Source organism: Coregonus clupeaformis, unplaced genomic scaffold, assembly GCF_020615455.1.
Source record: "Coregonus clupeaformis isolate EN_2021a unplaced genomic scaffold, ASM2061545v1 scaf0683, whole genome shotgun sequence".
Classification (NCBI taxonomy): Eukaryota; Metazoa; Chordata; class Actinopteri; order Salmoniformes; family Salmonidae; genus Coregonus; species Coregonus clupeaformis.
Window position 1 is genome coordinate 53,510 of NW_025534138.1, and position 19,447 is coordinate 72,956.

Consider the following 19,447-nt stretch of genomic DNA (forward strand, 5'->3'; position numbering starts at 1 on the left):
TTGAAATGTATAATTTACTCATGAAGCTTGCGTTTGGATTTTGTTTAAAATGAATTATTACTGTGGCGAAGACGCCCCCATATGCACGGCTCTACACTTGCGCTCTCCAAACTCCTGCCAGTGGAGAGCGCTTTTTGTTGAAATGTTTGCTCTTGCTTTCAAACGTTTAAATGCATAGGCCCTATGTGGTAAATCTTTATTCCATCTAATCCTACAATAATTGCTAGCGTTTCATCATTCCATCCCCATACCGTTTATTGCAACATGTAGACATTTCTGTTTCATGTTTGATAGGCCTATGATACATTTTCATTTAGCCAACCATTTCTTACCCTCTGAGTGGGCGCAATGTTTATTGTGCACATGAATGTTCACAAGACTCATGAGGTAGAAGTTCTGTTTATTTAATTCAATGTATGGTTTCCTTTGTTCATATTTCCTGGGTTATGTTGGAGTTCCGTGTGTCTGTGTCCTATGTCTCTGTCATTCTGGTTGTGCATAATTCTGGTTGTGTGTAAAGGGAGCGTGTGCGCCTCAGTGCAAATAGAAATAGGCTACGTGGCCTATGCTCCACGCATTGGAGTCAGAACATTGAAAATAGAATATGATTGTTCCATGTATGCATGGTGTTGAAATATCATTAATAATCATTAAGTCTGATTAAGATGAATGTACCAATGTAACAATGGATGTGGGAATTGCCTTTTACATTGTAGAACCAGTTTATTTGTTGTAATTGCCAATTGGGTAATTGTATGGTTCTGGGGGCCATGTGCTTATATTATATAGGCCTACCTGTTTGAGCTCCTGTTAGACATTTTACATTTGAGTCATTTAGCAGACGCTCTTATCCAGAAGCGACTTACAGTTAGTGAGTGCATACATTTTCATACTGAGACATATTCGATTTGGTTTCTCAAGGGGACTCTTGCCCTCTGCTCTACCTGTGTCCGTTCAGATAGGACAGGTTAAGCCTGATACAAAGGCTATTTATTTTGGGCTATTGCACATGTATATTTGGTAAATCTACTTGTATATGTTGGATGATATGGCACTTTCACCATTGGATCAACAAGACCTGTAAATAAATCTACACTCTGAACACGTCAACCTGCCTTGCCTTCTGCTGATTTCATGCCCTTGCGACTGCTACAAGGCCCCTATTTTACGATTACATAAGCTAATCAAAATGTGTTGTAGACTAAATAATGAAAAGGGCTGCCTGGTAGCCTCAATAAATAGACAAAGATTTGTAGTTGAACAAGTCATTGCATGTATAGATCTTATTTTTAACTCGACTTGAGACTTGACTTGAAAACTTGTGACTCGACTCTAGTTAGAATGCACAACTTGGACTTGACTCGAGTCTTGACCCATTCTACTTGAGACTCAGACCTTGTGACTTGAGACTTGCTTGTGACTCGAATAATAGTGACTTGGTCCCACCTCTGGTATTTACCTTTGTCCATGACCATTCGCCTGATTTGTTTCTTCAGTTCAAGTCTCTCCTCTTCCAGTCGTTCGATCTGTGTGGTCAAATGGGGTCATAAGGGAAACAGGGCCACTGGCAGAGCTAAAGGTTTTGTTCCAAATGGCACCCTATTCCCTATATAGTGCACTACTTTTGACCTGTGCCCATAGTATAGTGCACTACTTTTGACCAGTGTCCATAGGGCTCTGGTCAAAGGTAGTGACTATGTAGGGGAATAGGGTGCCAATTGGGACACAGTCAAATTGAAGTCAAGAGGTTCCCTCCCATCCCAATTTACCTCTTTGGTGAGAACCTGGTTCTCTGCTTTGAACTGCCGCTGTTTCAGGGATTCGGTTCTTCTGAATTCCGTCAGATCCACTTCCTCTTTGGGCTCCAGACCTTATGAAAGAGGATGATGGATGAAAAACAGAAACTGAATGAAAGGATATCCACTCCAACAACGGAAATGTCTAGCTACTAAGGTCATTCACTAACTTTATGAAATATAACACATTACAACACATTTATTTTGCATCTGCCGTCTCTCTGTTTTTGATTTCTTTGCTGTTGTTTCTTGTTCTTATTTTACATTTTAAAAATCTGTCTGTAAAGTGTGTTGAGACATTGTGAAATGAATTTTAAATAAAATTTGACTTGACGTTAGTTAATTTGCTTTGTGACTTACAGAGTCTTTCCTTTAGATCTGCGTTCGTCCAAGAGGTCGTTGATTCTCATTTCCATCTGGTTGATATCTGTAGTCATGGCCTCCGCCTCGCGGTTTCGCACTCTCATCTGATTCTTACACTCTTTGATCTCAGCGATGGCCACCTGCAGACCATCAGTGCCCTGCAGGACAGTAAAGAGAGCCTAGAGAGATCAGCCATGGCTTTCGAACTTTGTTTAATCTAGGATACAAGCTTTGACAGACCAGACATCTCAAAAACAAAGCCTGTTGCATGAGTCATGAGAATAACCACAGGGGTCATGAGAATTGGTTTTGATTAGTGTAGAAGAACTTGGGCTTGTTGGAGGACCCTTAAGCGACTGGGTGTGTGAAACTGAGCAGGCTGGGCAGACTTACAGACTCGTAGAGTCTCATGTGGTTTAGGGTGTCACTGAGCTCTTTGTCCCTGGCGTCTGTCTCGGCTAGCTCGGCCACACGTTCTCCCTCCCGTGCTCTTGTCTCAGTGGCCTGCAGCTTAGCATTTAGCTCGTCCAGGTTCCTCTGCTGGATGGCTGATGGCAAACCTGGGGAAAAACCATGGACCTATGAGCTATTGCTAACAATGCTACTTCAGAGAGTCTATGGCTACACTAAACTAAAGAGCTCATGCTAACGCGCCAAACGGCTTCCCTTTAACAGGATCCAGATCCATGTGCTTTTACAACAAGAGAATTTGACACGCACCTCTGTCTTTCTTCAGGGGCTTCTTGAGTTCCTCTATGAGCAGGGAATTTCTCTCCATCTCCCACGTATACTGCTCCACTTGCTCTGTCAACATCTTGATTTGATTGTCCCGCTCTTGCACAGCCTTCAAGACATTCACAAACATTTTATTTGTTTGGATCGAATAGGATGAACAGGCAGAGCGGAGCCAACGTTAATACAAGGACAACCACAGAAGATCACAGCAGGTTCTGATTTGTGGATAATATTGTGTAATAAAATACATGAGATATTGTGAAAGGAGATTAAAGGAAAGCAGAGAGGTATGCAAAATAGACAAGAAATATGGAGGACCGAGTAACTTACACCAATTAGCTCATATGACCTGGCCACGAGTCAGTGATGGAAGAGAAGAGCAAGTAAGGACAGGAGAAAAGAACAGATTGAACAGAAACAAAAGAAGAAGAGAAGCTGCAGTGGAAATCATAGATGGACATGGAACACAAACATACCTTTTTTGAAGATAAAGATACTGCATTTCAAAAGGTGAAAATACAGTAATTCAGCACATATTTCAAAGACAAAGGATGATAAACAAAAACCACATTGTTTGAACTGAGAGATTTAGAGATGTCCTAATATAGTATACAATGCCACTGTTTTTGTAAATAATTTGCATCTGCACAAGAAGTCCCCCTAACAGGAACAATGAATTATCTCAATTGAATTGAAATATAAACTCAGCAAAAAAAGAAACGTCCCTTTTTCAGGACCCTGTCTTTCAAAGATAATTCGTAAAAATCCAAATAACTTCACAGCTCTTCATTGTAAAGGGTTTAAACACTGTTTCCCATGCTTGTTCAATGAACCATAAACAATTAATGAACATCCACCTGTGGAACAGTTGTTAAGACACTAACAGCTTACAGACGGTAGGCAATTAAGGTCACAGTTATGCAAACTTAGGACACTAAAGAGGCCTTTCTACTGACTCTGAAAAACACCAAATGAAAGATGCCCAGGGTCCCTGCTCATCTGCGTGAACGTGCCTTAGGCATGCTGAAGGAGGCATGAGGACTGCAGATGTGGCCAGGGCAATAAATTGCAATGTCCGTACTGTGAGACGCCTAAGACAGCGCTACAGGGAGACAGGACGGACAGCTGATCGTCCTCGCAGTGGCAGACCACGTGTAACCTCACCTGCACAGGATCGGTACATCTGAACTTCACACCTGCGGGACAGGTACAGGATGGCAACAACAACTGCCCAAGTTACACCAGGAACGCACAATCCCTCAATCAGTGCTCAGACTGTCCGCAATAGGCTGACAGAGGCTGGACTGAGGGCTTGTAGGCCTGTTGTAAGGCAGGTCCTCACCAGACATCACCGGCAACAACGTCGCCTATGAGCACAAACCCACCGTCGCTGGACCAGACAGGACTGGCAAAAAGTGCTCTTCACTGACGAGTCGTGGTTTTGTCTCACCAGGGGTGATGGTCGGATTTGCGTTTATCGTCAACGGAATGAGCGTTACACCGAGGCCTGTACTCTGGAGCGGGATCGATTTGGAGGTGGAGGGTCCGTCATGGTCTGGGGCGGTGTGTCACAGCATCATCGGACTGAGCTTGTTGTCATTGCAGGCAATCTCAACGCTGTGCGTTACAGGGAAGACATCCTCCTCCCTCATGTGGTACCCTTCCTGCAGGCTCATCCTGACATGACCCTCCAGCATGACAATGCCACCAGCCATACTGCTCATTCTGTGCGTGATTTCCTGCAAGACAGGAATGTCAGTGTTCTGCCATGGCCAGCGAAGAGCCGGATCTCAATCCCATTGAGCACGTCTGGGACCTGTTGGATCGGAGGGTGAGAGCTAGGGCCATTCCCCCCAGAAATGTCCGGGAACTTGAGGTGCCTTGGTGGAAGAGCGGGGTAACATCTCACAGCAAGAACTGGCAAATCTGGTGCAGTCCATGAGGAGATGCACTGCAGTACTTAATGCAGCTGGTGGCCATACCAGATACTGACTGTTACTTTTGATTTTGACCCCCCCTTTGTTCAGGGACACATTATTCAATTCCTGATAGTCACATGTCTGTGGAACTTGTTCAGTTTATGTCTCCGTTGTTGAATGTTATGTTCATACAAATATTTACACATGTTAAGTTTGCTGAAAATAAATTGACAGTTGACAGTGAGGACGTTTCTTTTTTTGCTGAGTTTATTTATATAAAGATGATAAGGATTGTTAGCTTTGAGACTGAACTGCTGCAAGGCGATGATGTTGCTCTTGTCCGTGTCCATCTGGGCTGAGCGTAGCTTGTCTCTCAGCTCACGGGTCATCTGCTGGTACTCCATGATCTGCTCATCCTTCCCAGCCAGCACTCTCTGAAGATCCCAAATCACAGACACAATGAGGGCCACTGATAGAAACACACACAATCAGGGCCACTCACAGAAGAACAGAGATGATCAGGGCCACTGACTGAAAACAACTAACCAGGCAGTATGCCTTGACAAAGACAGGCTTCAAGCCAAAACATTGAGTTTTTATCTATGCTGAAATAAAGTGTGAAAAATACATGTAAATATTCACTATAAACATAATTATATGTGTGCTGTGTGCTTTCAAGTTCTTCAGTGATACAGACAGCAGCACACAGTACTTGATTGTTAGTGTATCGCCTGCTGACTTTCCTCCAAGCCAGGTACATTATGTCAGAACACCCACCTTCCACTCGTCAACCTTGGCATTGACGGCTGCCATGACCGGGTCATCCTCCTCTGCCCAGCTCTGAATCTGCTCCGTCAGCTCTCTGACCTGAAGAACACAGCAAACGGTGCACTGTTTATTCAGCACCAATGGATGTACATTATTCACACCATGTCAATTCACAATAATGATTCGATATTAGAAGTGCTTCATAAAGTCTATGGAAAGCAGTGTTAAAACTTTCCCAGGTTCAACCAGAAAACCAGTTTGCAACCTGTAAAATTACATCCTGACATCATATGCGTAATTCTGTCCCTCTGGGCTACCTGTAGCTTGGCGTGGTCCGTCTCCTTCCTCAGCTGGTCCATGATGGAGTCTTTGTGCTGCACGACGATCTTCATCTTGTTGTACTCATCCGTCATCTTCTCCATCTCCTTCACTTCTTCTGCATCTGATCGTTCTGTGTTTTCATGTGGGCTACCTCTTCCTCCGCACGCTAGAGGTAGAGGAGTGAGGACACAGGTCTCGGGTTAGTACCATACACGACATACAGTGCATTCGGAAAGTATTCAGACCCCTTGACTTATTCTAAAATGGATAAAAAATATCTTCCCTCATCAATCTACACACAATACCCCATAATGACACAGCAAAAGCAGGTTTTTATAATTTTTTGCAAATGTATTACAAAGAAAAAACGGAAATATCACATTTACCTAAGTATTTAGACCCTTTACTCAGTACTTTGTTGAAGCACCTTTCGAAGCGGTTACAGCCTCGAGTCCTCTTGGGTATGATTCTACAAGCTTGGCACACCTGTATTTGGGGAGTTTCTCCCATTATTTGCTGCAGATCCTCTTAAGCTCTGTCAGGTTGGATGGGGAGCGTCGCTGCACAGCTATTTTCAGGACTCTCCAGAGATGTTCGATTGGGTTCAAGTTTGGGCTCTCAAGGACATTCAGAGACTTGTCCCGAAGCCACTCCTGCGTTGTCTTGGATGTGTGCTTAAAGTCATTGTCCTGTTGGAAGGTCCCAGTCTGAGGTCCTGAGCGCTCTGAGCAGGTTTTCATCAAGGATCTCTCTGTACTTTTCTCCGTTCATCTTTCCCTCAATCCTGACCACTCTCCCAGTCCCTGCCACTGAAAAACATCCCCACAGCATGATGCTGCCATCACATTGCTTCACCGTAGGGATGGTGCCAGGTTTCCTCCAGACGTGACGCTTGGCATTCAGGCCAAAGAGTTCAATCTTGGTTTCATCATGGTCCTCTGTAGCTCAGCTGGTAGAGCACAGCGCTTGTAACGCCAAGGTAGTGGGTTCGATCCCCGGGACCACCCATACACAAAAAAAAAAAAAAAAATGTATGCACGCATGACTGTAAGTCGCTTTGGATAAAACCGTCTGCTAAATGGCATATTATATTATTATATTATCATATCAGAGAATCTTGTTTCTCATGGTCTGAAAGTCCAAGCAGGCTGTCATGTGCCTTTTACTGAGGAGTGGCTTCCGTCTGGCCACTCTAACATAAAGGCCTAATTGTTGGAGTGCTGCACAGATGGTTGTCCTTCTGGAAGGTTCTTCCATCTCCACAGAGGAACTCTGGAGCTCTGTCAGAGTGACCATCGGGTTCCTGGTCACCTCCCTGACCAAGGCCCTTCTCCCCCGATTGCTCAGTTTGGCTGGGTGGCCAGCTCTAGGAAGAGTCTTGGTAGTTCCAAACTTCTTCCATTTAAGAATGATGGAGGCCAGTGGGAGCTCTACGGACAATTCCTTCGACCTCATGGCTTGTTGTTTTGCTCTGACATGCACTGTCAACTGTGGGAACGTATATAGACAGGTGTGTGCCTTTCCAAATTATGTCCAATCAATTGAATTTACCACAGGTGGACTCCAATCAAGTTGTAGAAACATCTCAAGGATGATCAATGGAAACAGAACGTACCTGAGCTCAATTTCGAGACTCATAGCAAAGGGTCTGAATACTTTTGTAAATAAGGTATTCCAGTTTAGTTTTTTTAATACATTTGCAAAAATGTCTAAATAACCTTTTTTCGCTTTGTCATTATGGGGTATTGTGTGTAGATTGATGAGATTTTTTTTTAAATCAATTTTAGAATAAGGCTGTAACATAACAAAATGTGAAAAAAGTGAAGGGGTCTGAATACTTTCCAAATGCACTGTCAACCTAAATATTTTAGCCAAAAAGTTATACCTTTGAATCATCTGTCCATAGAACTTTCTTCCAAGAGTCTTGATGATCATCCAGGTGCTTTTTGGCAAAATTGAGTCAACCTTTTGGACGAGATGGGTCCCATTATGCCTGGCGAAAACCAAACACTGCATTCCACAGTAAGAACATCATACCAAAGGTCAAGCATGGTGGTGGTGGTGTGATGGTTTGGGGATGCTTTGCTGCCTCAGGACCTGGACGACTTGCCTTAATAGAAGGAACCATGAATTCTGCTCTGTATCAGAGAATTCTACAGGAGAATGTCAGACCATCCGTCTGTGAGCTGAAGCTGAAGCGCAGCTGGGTCATGCAGCAAGACAATGATCCAAAACATACAATCAATTCTACATGAAAATTGCTAAAAAGCAACAAATTTGAAGTTTTGGAATGGCCTAGTCAAAGTCCAGACCTAATCCCAATTGAGATGTTGTGGCAGGACTTGAAACGAGCAGTTCATGCTTGAAAACCCACACGTCACTGAGTTAAAGCAGTTTTGCATGGAAGAGTGGGCCAAAATTCCTCCACAGCGATGTGAGAGACTGATCGACAACTACAGGAAGCATTTGGTTGGAGTCATTGCAGCTAAAGGTTATTGAGTGTAAGGGGGGCAATTACTTTTTCACACAGGGGAATTGGGTGTTGCATAACGTTGTTTATGAAATAAATATGTAATTGTTGTGTTATTTGTTCACTTATGTTCCCTTTATCTAATATTAGGTTTTGGTTGAAGATCTGATAACATTCAGTATCACAAATATGCAAAAGTAGAGATAATTAGAAAAGGGGGCAAATACTTTTTCATAGCACTGTATTTCTAATATTTATATATTCCTTAATTCCATTATTTTACTTTTAGGTTGTGTGTATTGTTGTGAATTGTTAAATATACTGCACTGTTGGAGCTAGAAACACAAGCATTTTACTACAGCTGCAATAACATCTGCTAAACGTGTATGTGACAAATAAAATTGTATTTGTCAAATTGTGAATGAGAGACTGATGAAATGTGTACAGCCTGCTTAAAAAACAAAGCAGAGCTCATGTCTTTCATTCAACTTTTTTTTTAATCATCATTAGAGTCGCATCATGCAGCCTTAGAATATAAAAAAATCAAAACATATAGCCCAAAATTTGTATCACAACTAAAGTTACATAAATAAGCACTCACTAACTGTAAGTCGCTCTGGATAAGAGTGTCTGCTAAATGACTAAAATGTAAATTATGCATATAGGAGTACCTGTTTCTTTGTTAACGCTCAACACTGAATAGCCACATGTGCACACTCTGTCAAATGATTTGGAGAAAATATCCTTTCTATTTTATTCAGCTATGTTCAATTGTATTCTTCATACTATAAAATAATGCCATGGAATTCTAAGCAAATCTTGTATGCTAAATGAACTAGTGTAGCCCACAGCCATATGGCATAGCCAGATCAGGGCCTAACATAAGGACAACTCAGAGTATGCTATTCTGTTCTTCTGAAATAGACTACATTTTCTTCATAACATGTTTAATTAGACCTGTCTAAAATAAATGGACTTATTGTGATAGTGTCAGCTATATTACATGGATTTATTAGACTTTTTTAAATGTAGATGTTCCAAAGGTCTGCATCAGCGGCTTGTAGGCTATGCATGGCAGCCAGGAGATGCTAAATGTGTTTATGTTAATTAACGGTCAATTACCGTGAGACCGGCAGTTATTTGCTTGACAATCACCGGCTGACAAAACTTCATGACGCCACAACCCTAGCTGTCACTAACCTCTCTTTTAAGCTTCCTACTCTCATCCCATGCTTGAATCATCAATTGTGGGAACACATGGGAGAAATTAGGTGCATGGGAACTGTGAACACAATGGGAGGTGACTGTATAGGCTACACACAGTAAAATCAAGTGAACATTTTGCACTTGCATGACATATTTTTCAAAGTAGGACTTAATATTGTACTGAGTACACAATGACACACATTAATACTAGCTTGCTATAGAATGAATGACGTCCCATAACATAAGGTCATACTTCTTCGTTGATTTTCTTCTCCTTGCTCGTCTCTTTCTTCAACTGTTGGATGTACTTCTCTCTGCGGTCCAGTTGAGCCTCCAGTTTGCGCATCTCGTCCCGCATGAAGAGATAAAACCACAACAAACAATCTCCTTAAGTACTATGAGTGACTTTACTATTGGCTGAGAGGTGTACTAAGCCCGTTGAAGGAAACTGAGCAGCATGAGGTGAAATAACCTGTGGTCCAATTCAAACAAAACTGCTATCCAGAACCGGCAGTTTCGATTGAATATGGACTCTAATGATTCACCATTTCATTTAATGACAACATTCACACCAAGCCTTATCTTTAACTCTTGTTCCTACTTTAACTCCTTGGCCTTCCACTCATTTTCTGTAAGACACAAAAGAGATACTGTTAAAGTATCTACTGTGGGCCATTAATTTCTAACAATACACTTAACAACGCTTAATTTCTAACAATGCTTCTGTACCAGCATTATCAATGAGTTCAAATGCCATGGTTACCTCCTCTTTCTTCCACTGCAGAAAAATATAAAGATTTTGGGTCAGTATCAGTACCACCAGTAATAAATAACATGAAACAGACTATAACACACGCATATTGTAAATCCACACACAAGCAAGTCATAGTTAGTAGTTACACTGCATGTGATGCAAATATAATCAAACTGTTCTACATTACTTAAACCACACTGTGTAGAGCTTATTCCTTCAAAGCAACTATGTAATGTATTCTACTGATATTAACATTGGATATAATAATATTAGGAATGCATTTCAGCACAGCGATGTGAATGGATCACAGAGTTGTAGTGAGTTTGAATAATGCAGCTCTGGATCTGAATGGGTAATAATAGCATGGGAAACCTTTAGAAGGCCCTGAGCGACACGCAAGAGCTGAACTATTTTCTCTGGGCTTCCAGCTCCCTCTCCCATTGTTTGACCTGCAGAGAAATAGGGCACCACCGCTGTTCAGTGAAACACACAGTGAATTTGACATCAGGCAGAAACACATCAACAGTAATGCTTGGTGTAAAATGGGAGTAAAACCCTGTGACCAGCAGTGTCTAGAGATCCAGTAACTAGTACTGCTTGGTCTTTTATATATGTTCCTGTCTCACTGGTAGTATCAGAGAACAAAATTGCTTACACTTTTGTTTAGTCTACAAGCCAGGTGCTTGATTCTGGCTAGGGGAAATGGTAGGGGGATCAAAATGAGGTGTGCAGAATAGGATTAGTCTGTTTAGGCTTTGAGGCATTTTGCTGACACAGACAGTCTGTGCTTTGGCGGAAGGCAGGGGAGTCCTTTGTGCTGTTGACAGACAAATCAGTAGCAGGACCACTCATTTCAATGGTCAGACATCCATATCAACAAGAAAAACTAGATTGGACTATTTGATTGATACAGTATCAGATTAGAAGAGGATTTGGGGTGCAGGTATGTGCATTTGGGAACTGTACTGTAACGTTACCTGTAGAAACATTTGGTTGATTATCTCTGCATCGCCACTCTCCTGCAGTTGTTCTGGGTCAGCATCAATTACCCTACTCCAGTCAAGATGAGGAGGCATCTTGACAATTGTGTAGTTACAGCTAGCTAACACGAACTGGAGAACAAATAGATGGACAGACACACATTGTACGTTAGAGCTGTGGCTATTGTCCTTGCAAAATGCATTTTAGTTGTAACTAGCTAGTTAACTAAGTTAGCTGACTAGCTAACAACATGGTTAGCTAGCTACCTGCTGCTAACTACTTGCTAAACTTTGCATTGGCGTCGGGTGATGCAAAATCCATTCTACATGTATATAAATTACGTATGCATGCAACTGGGTTATTTTCATTTGAAGAAATATTCGTTTGTATCTTACCTTTTTTCATATACCTGCCCCAACATATTTGGCTACCTTACTTGGTATTCTAGCTAACCATACCACAGATAGAACAAAGCGAACATACATTTGACCGTACTGCTGCTCCAGTTGCTAAGTTACCGCTGACAACAGTCGTAAATTGATTTGCGCAATATGCTACTTAATCGCTGATAAAGTTGTGTCACTGTCGCAAAAGGCTAGCCAGTCAATTAGCCAGCTAGATAGCTAGTTAGAGAGCTTTTCAACACAAGCATTTTCATGATTTATAGCAAGCAATGTGTGTTCTCCTCTTCTTGATAGTGTCAGTACATATGGGACAACAAGTTACAGCCACCGCTGTTTCTGAAATCAGTGGCCCTTTTTAGCTTAAACTTTGCCCCGGAAGTTTGGGGATTTATTGCTAGCGTTCAAATTGGAATGTCAATCGCCGAATACTTTAACGTATGTTTCTACATTTTCTAATTTCCTCTAACAATGTTATTATATGTTAGGGAATGTTACTGTAAACTATTTTCATCTGCATTGTGTAAACTAGACCATTAATCGTGAACAATCAAGTGAAAATGGAAGAGGCTAGTGGCGACTAGGTTATCTTCAACACAACATTTAGCTAGCTAGCTAACGTTGGTGTGTTTATAAAAGGGATACTTCGGTATTTTTGGCCTTTATCTACTTCCCCAGAGTCGGTGAACTCGTGGATACCATTTTTATGTCTCTGTGTCGAGTAAGAAGGACGTTATAGGTAGTGTCGCTAGTCAATGCTAACTAGCGTTAACACAATGGCTAGAAGTAAGAGTATGGGTATTTGTTAGATAGCAGATACCCATAGACTTCCAGTCATTGCGCTAACGCTAGTTGGCAACTTCCTTCAAACTGCATACACATGGTATCCACAAGTTCATCTGACTCTGGGGAAGTAGATAAAGTAAAGAGCCTAATTGCCAAAATCCCGAAGTATCCCTTAAGCGTGTGATTCGTTGCAATACTGCCTAGCAGGGATGTAGCTCAGTTGGTAGAGTATGGTGTTTGCAACGCCAGGGTTGTGGGTTCGATTCCCACGGGGGGCCAGTATGAAAAATATAAAAAATAATGTATGCACTCACTAACTGTAAATCGCTCTGGATAAGAGCGTCTGCTAAATGACTTAAATGTAAAAAAAAAAATGCCAATGTTTTTAAAGTTACAGTGAAGAAAAATATAACATGTATGACCAGCTAGCGTGACTGAAACGTCAGGATCTTGTTCTCGATTGATATAGTTACCTAGCTAGCTAACTACATTGTTGCCTTTCAAGTTTTAATATGACATCCTCAATGCAATAGTCATCGTCATAGGTGTTTTGCTAATATAATCTTTCTGCATTGTCTTGTCACCTGACCTGGCAGCACCAAGCTGTGTCAGTGGCATCCTAGCAAATATGGGCTGGGCACATTGTATTGTGTGAACCATGATATGATAATGAACAAAGACAACCTCTCTAGTCTAATTTCTCCTGTCCTGCTGTAACTTCATCCGTCACAGTGATCAATGAAGCCTTTGGTCATCGATGGCTGTCGTGTCGTGGAAGGAGGTCTTGCTTTTGATCGGACTGGTGGTGGGATGCTACTGGAACAGCCTGTCCTGTGGCTTTGTGTTCGACGATGTCTCGGCCATTCTGGACAACAAGGACTTGCGGCCCGCCACCCCACTCAGCAACCTGTTCTTCAATGACTTCTGGGGCACGCCCATGTCTGAGGTGATGAATCTATCATGAAATATCCTCGAGCTTGGGGAGGATACTTCGGTGCACGAGATTACTCGTGACATGTCATGCACAATGTCTTACTTTGTTTATGCTCCCCTTGCAAAACATGCAGATGATCAAGTAAATAAGGATTATTTGAATTTCAGCTGAGAATAGTTCAAATGTAATTTACACTGAACAAAAATATAAACGCAACATGTAAAGTGTTGGTCCCATGTTTCATGAGCTGAAATAAAAGATCCCTGACATTTTCCATACGCACAAAAAGCTTGTTTCTCTTACATATTGTTCACAAATGTGTTTACATCCCTGTTAGTGATAATTTCTCCTTTGCCAAGATAATCCATCCACCTGACAGGTGTGGCATATCAAGAGGCTGAATAAACAGCATGATCATTACACAGGTGCACCTTGTACTGGGGACAAAAGGACACTAATGTGCCGTTTTGTCACATAACACAATGCCACAGATGTCTCAAGTTTTGAGGGAGAGTGCATTGGCATGCTGACTGCAGAAATGCCCACCAGAGCTGTTGCCAGATAATTGAATGTTAATTTCTCTACCATAAAAGTAGTTTTAGAGAATTTGGCAGTATGTCCAACCGGCCTCACAACCGCAGACCATGTGTATGGCGTCATGTGGACAAGCGGTTTGATGATGTCAACGTTGTGAACAGAGTGCCCCATGGTGGCGGTAGGGTTATGGTATGGGCAGGCATAAGCTACGGACAACGATCACAATGGCCGTTTATTGATGGCAATTTGAATACACAAGAATACCATGACGAGATCCTGAGGCCCATTGTGAGGCCCCTTTTTTCTAAGGTATCTGTGACCAACGGATGCATGTCTATATTCCCAGTCGTGAAATCCATAGATTGGGCCTCATAAATGTATTTCAATTGATGGATTTCCTCATATGAGCTGCAACTCAGTAAAATCAATGAACTTGTTGCGTTTTATATTTTTGTTCAGTATATGTTCAATTAATCAATGGCTGTTGTGAATATTGGTGAACTTTGATTCTTGGCATAACTATAGTCAGATGATTTGATTGCAAGTACCAACAAAATCACCTAAATTCACAACAGCACTATTCTCCCTCCCATATTTCTGTTTCTTACCACAGGAGAGGAGCCACAAGTCCTACCGGCCCCTGACCGTGCTCACGTTTAGGCTGAACTACGTCTTCAGTGAGCTGAGTTCTGCATCCTACCACCTGCTCAACGTGGTGCTACATGCCGTGGTGTGTCCGCTATTCCTGCGCATCTGTCGTCTCTTCCTGGACAAGACCTCCAGCCTGGTGGCGGCCCTGCTGTTTGCTGTGCACCCCATCCACACAGAGGCCGTAAGTCTGCTCATACTGGAGGCACAGATCTAGGAACTAACTAAATTAACTCTCCCTAAATCCTTACCCCAACCATTAACAGATTTAAACAGAAGCAAGTAACGTTGATACTATTTGAGTTATACGGACCTGCATGCATTAGTGACATGAAAAGAATGGAATTCAATACAAGTTGGACATTGAGTTGGTTAATGTCTGTTTCAAATTAACTCAATTGAACTAATCTCAGTCATTAATGTCTACCTCAACAACAACTTCTCTCATCTAGCATATTTGCTAACCCCCTTACCCCCAATTTGTACTTGTATTTCACCCCATTCAACCGAGTTGCACCGGCGACCAGACAGGCCTTAGAAAACCTGAAATGAAGAATTAAAAAGAAAAACAGAATAGTAAAACAAAGACAACATTTTGCCACTCTGGAAAAGGGAGGTGTAATATTACACAGCTCTAGTGCTCCCTCGAACTCCCTCATCTTCATGTCATTCTCTCTTTCAGCTGAGTGCAGCCTCTCAATCGCTTGAAAGGACCCATTTCACAATTCACAAAGTAGTCCTTGGCCCGGCCAATGGCCTTCACGTTATCTTGGTCTGGAATCTCTGTCTCAACGGATAATTTGTTTTTCATTTGAAACACTGAGCAGTGAAGCTCCCCTTCATGATAAACATGGACAAAGAGACCGTTGTGCGTGCCTCTGTCTTTGTGAACGTCTTAGAATGGCTTTCTTTTTTGAACATGTAGTTCAGAGTGTATGTGTGCATCTGTGTCTGGTATCTGAACATATTCAACTAGAACTGTGTTTGTATGACATTGATAATCCTAAAGATGGAACTGAAAGCTGCATGCTTTGAATAGTTTCATTGGATTCAATAGTTGCAAGTGGTTGAGAGATGAAAATACTTCATAATAGTGATGTCTGTCAACATATGTTGTCTAGAGGCTGACTGTCATTTGCCTGGCTACCCAAACTCCTTGCTTCGACCTAATGCTACGCCACACCAAGATTGTCACAGTCTAGTGATTAGCAATTGTGTGTCAGTCTTTGTGTTGTTCTTAGGACATCTATGCGGTAGAGGTCAGGTGAGTCAACCTCACCTGGATCATGTTCAGTACGGTTCTTATTCTTACTGGTCAAGTTCAGTTAGTACCTCACTGTGTTTCAAAACATTTTCTCCCTGCTGAACATGACACAGATTTGCTCTCCTCTTGGTCCAAGATTTACCAGCCCCAGCTGCTCTCGTGAAAACAGGACATGTGCAGTTCCATGTGCTTCCATAAGGTGGCAATAATCCTTCATATATTTCTATTAGAGGCCCCTGGCCGGCAGGAGCCAGTGTGAGTTACCTATGTGGTCTGCCTCCATGATTTAGACCTAGGCTAGGTGGCGGGCATATTTTTCATTTAAGGTCTTGTTGGGTGCATATTTTAGGTTTAGGTTAGCCTTTGTCATGGACAATCAGGTTTCAGCAGATTTCAGGCATGCCAGAGAGACCGAGGAGGAAGTGTTTTAAAGGATGATTGATTGACGAGAAAACATCTTTGTGCCAGAAACGTTGACTTTGACCATTTACTTTCAACTTTGTGCCTCTGACAGGTGATGGCTGTCATGGGGAAAGTGGACCTCATCGATTCATTGATGAAAGAAGAACATATTTGTGCCAAAGATTTTATTTTTGGTTCCTCTGGCAGGTGACTGGTGTTGTAGGAAGAGCGGAGCTCCTGTCCTCCATCTTCCTTCTGGCTGCATTCCTGGCCTACACCAGATCGAAAGGAGCCGACCACTCCATCGGTGAGTCTACTGTAGCCCGCCACCAATATTGTCCCTGTGTTTGTTGTGTACACACACGGGTTTGAGGAAAACAAGACAAGAAGATGCATGCCCCCATTTTTTGCATGCATGTTTGTTGCGCGCATTCACGCAAACAGGGCCTTCAGAGAACAATAAGACACATGCCCTGACTTGTTAGCTACCGCCTCTAACCTTCTCCGGATTTGATTTCTGAGGGATGATGGTTATCACGAGAGAGGGATGAATGGGGAAGTGACTGTTTTCTCCCTCCTAAATTCAAGGAAATGAACAACGTAACAATTCATTGTCATTATCTTATCTTACCAAGGTGATCTAGCCTCAGTAGGGCCAGTTTTAGAGAGGTTCATTGAGTTTTGTTGCCTTATACAGCCTTTAACCAAATACAAAATTCAATATTGTACCAGTAACTGCCAAAATAATGGAAACACTTAAGTAAATGATGGATACAAAGTATATTGAAAGCAGGTGCTTCCACACAGGTGTGGTTCCTGAGTTGATTAAGCAATTAACATCCCATCGTGCTTAGGGTCATGTATAAAAATGCTGGGCAGCCCATTATTTTGGCTACCATGGCTATGGCCCCATAGGATGACAATGCCCCCATCCACAGGGCACGAGTGGTCACTGAATGGTTTGATGAGCATGAAAACGATGTAAACCATATGCCATGACCATCTCAGTCACCAGATCTCAACCCAATTGAACACTTATGGAAGATTCTGGAGCGGTGTCTGAGACAGAATTTTCCACCACCATCAACAAAACACCAAATTATGGAATTTATTGTGAAAGAATGGTGTCGCGTCCCTCCAATAGAGTTCCAGACACTTGTAGAATCTATGCCAAGGTGCATTGAAGCTGTTCTCGCTCGTGGTGGCCCAACCCCCTATTAAGACACTTTATTTTGGCAGTTACCTGTATGTTGTTATTCTTATACCAGACAAACTAGTTCTTAGGCTTTACCTTCCATCAAGCTCTCATTGCGTCTGTTGTGTCCCTTGGATCTTCAAACAGTTCTGGAACACACACTTTTCAACTATCTGCATTTCTTATGTCAAACAGTCAATTGAATTTGCATGCAAGGAACAAAAACTTTTTTCCACAAGTACATAGAGTAGCCAGCCAAATAGAAAAAGTAGCTGTCTGGGGGGCTTTCCCCCTGGGTTTGATTTTTTTTGCCAAATGAGCTCTGTTTTGGTAACCTCTGGTACATTCTAATGCCTTGATTCCATCTGAAATACACAGCGAAATTATTGTATACTTTATCGAGTTTACCTCCCAGATTAGAAAAATTACTAGTGGTATTGTGTTGAAAGACATGACTTTACAATTGTAATTACTGAAAATGTATTAATTCAGTGTATTGTTAGTTGTTTTGGATATTGTCTAGGCCTATATGATCAGGACCATTAGGGGAAGTAATAGAACATGAAACCCTTTTTAACATTTAACCGGTCTTCTCTTGAGATTAAAGTCTTACAGTTTTACTGCAAGATATGAATTGCCACAATGATGTTGGTTCTTCAAATTATGTATTTTATTAAAACCGATAAGCGTAGGCTGCTTTGTAGTTAACATTTGAGTATGTATTTGGGAAAGCCCTTCCTTCTACCAGAATACTGTTTTCATTAGCAACATCGCTAACGGCCACACAAGGTGGTAGACCCGCACGCACACACACAGATGGGCATTCTTGTTGTCCCATCAGAAAGTAGCAGGAATACGAATCGCTGATGCATTCTGTTCATGTCTTATGATAAACTTGGGCAAATGTAGTAATATTGGGGAACACTTATTGTCATAACACGTTACAGCTGACATAACCTGTCATAATATGGTCATAACACTGTCATAACCCATATATTTACACCTGTTTGATATATATTGCATTATTTTATGGCTGGTTATTACACCGAAGTGTCAAAACACACATTTATTCAAATTCGTTTTTTCCCTGCCAAGAAGTTTATTTTTGTTTTGAAAGTTTGTTTCTTAAATCCTTTGATGTTGTAATGAATTCTTTACAGTCATGTTTTTTTCATCCTATTTTAAATAACTAGTAGATAATAGGCTTTATGACACTGTCATGGATCATTATGACCATCCTGTGTCACTTTACTTGGACTAAGATAATACACTTTATGACATTGTCAAGAAGCATTATGACCATCATATAAGACAGTGGGGAGAACAAGTATTTGATACTCTGCCGATTTTGCAGGTTTTCCTACTTACAAAGCATATAGAGGTCTGTAATTTTTATCATAGGTACACTTCAACTGTGAGAGACGGAATCTAAAACAAAAATCCAGAATATCACATTGTATGATTTTTAAGTAATTAATTTGCATTTTATTGCATGACATAAGTATTTGATCACCTACCAACCAGTAAGAATTCCGGCTCTCACAGACCTGTTAGTTTGGATTTTTGTTTTAGATTTCGTCTCTCACAGTTGAAGTGTACCTATGATAAAAAATGACAGACCTCTACATGCTTTGTAAGTAGGAAAACCTGCAAAATCGGCAGTGTATCAAATACTTATTCTCCCCACTGTATGCAGTGTATCAAATACTTGTTCTCCCCACTGTACATGCCCTTATATCAGTCATCAGTCAAAAAGAGTTGTCCTGCTTCTGAAATCTGCTACTGCATTCATCCCAGTCATCAGAAACAGACCATTGGGGTAGGTGCATGTCCGACATCAGTGTGCACAATTGCAATGATAATTTAATCCAGAATGAGGCTCTGTTTTTGCCTTACGTAACCTTCTGTCTTATTTAACCATACCAAATGTAACATACAGTATCATACTAATTTGAGTGTCCCGGATT

The 19,447-nt window shown here is 41.7% G+C and overlaps 2 protein-coding genes across 3 annotated transcripts in view; one reads left to right on the forward strand and one right to left on the reverse strand.

Moving 5' to 3' along the window:
• The window catches only part of LOC123485422 (centrosomal protein of 290 kDa-like), a gene marked incomplete at its 3' end in the record, with an annotated part of 42,266 nt that extends 36,272 nt beyond the window's left edge, over nucleotides 1-5,994 (reverse strand). The window contains exons 1-7 of the mRNA XM_045216323.1: nucleotides 5,899-5,994; nucleotides 5,591-5,680; nucleotides 5,113-5,247; nucleotides 2,880-3,003; nucleotides 2,553-2,719; nucleotides 2,179-2,317; nucleotides 1,770-1,870 (exon numbers count right to left, since the gene is read on the reverse strand). Coding sequence (XP_045072258.1) covers nucleotides 1,770-1,870; nucleotides 2,179-2,317; nucleotides 2,553-2,719; nucleotides 2,880-3,003; nucleotides 5,113-5,247; nucleotides 5,591-5,680; nucleotides 5,899-5,994 — 852 coding nt within the window. The remainder of the gene's footprint in view (nucleotides 1-1,769; nucleotides 1,871-2,178; nucleotides 2,318-2,552; nucleotides 2,720-2,879; nucleotides 3,004-5,112; nucleotides 5,248-5,590; nucleotides 5,681-5,898) is intronic.
• A 3,471-nt stretch (nucleotides 5,995-9,465) lies between these two features.
• The window catches only part of LOC121531526 (protein O-mannosyl-transferase TMTC3-like), a 61,316-nt gene continuing 51,334 nt past the window's right edge, over nucleotides 9,466-19,447 (forward strand). Inside the window, exons 1-4 of one of the 2 annotated variants that reach the window (XM_045216324.1) lie at nucleotides 9,466-11,275; nucleotides 13,233-13,446; nucleotides 14,585-14,803; nucleotides 16,493-16,592. In XM_045216324.1, coding sequence (XP_045072259.1) covers nucleotides 13,258-13,446; nucleotides 14,585-14,803; nucleotides 16,493-16,592 — 508 coding nt within the window. In that variant the 5' untranslated portion in view covers nucleotides 9,466-11,275; nucleotides 13,233-13,257. Of the gene's footprint in view, nucleotides 11,276-11,916; nucleotides 12,153-13,232; nucleotides 13,447-14,584; nucleotides 14,804-16,492; nucleotides 16,593-19,447 lie in introns of those variants that run through there. The other variant, XM_041836776.2, reaches the window with a different exon arrangement.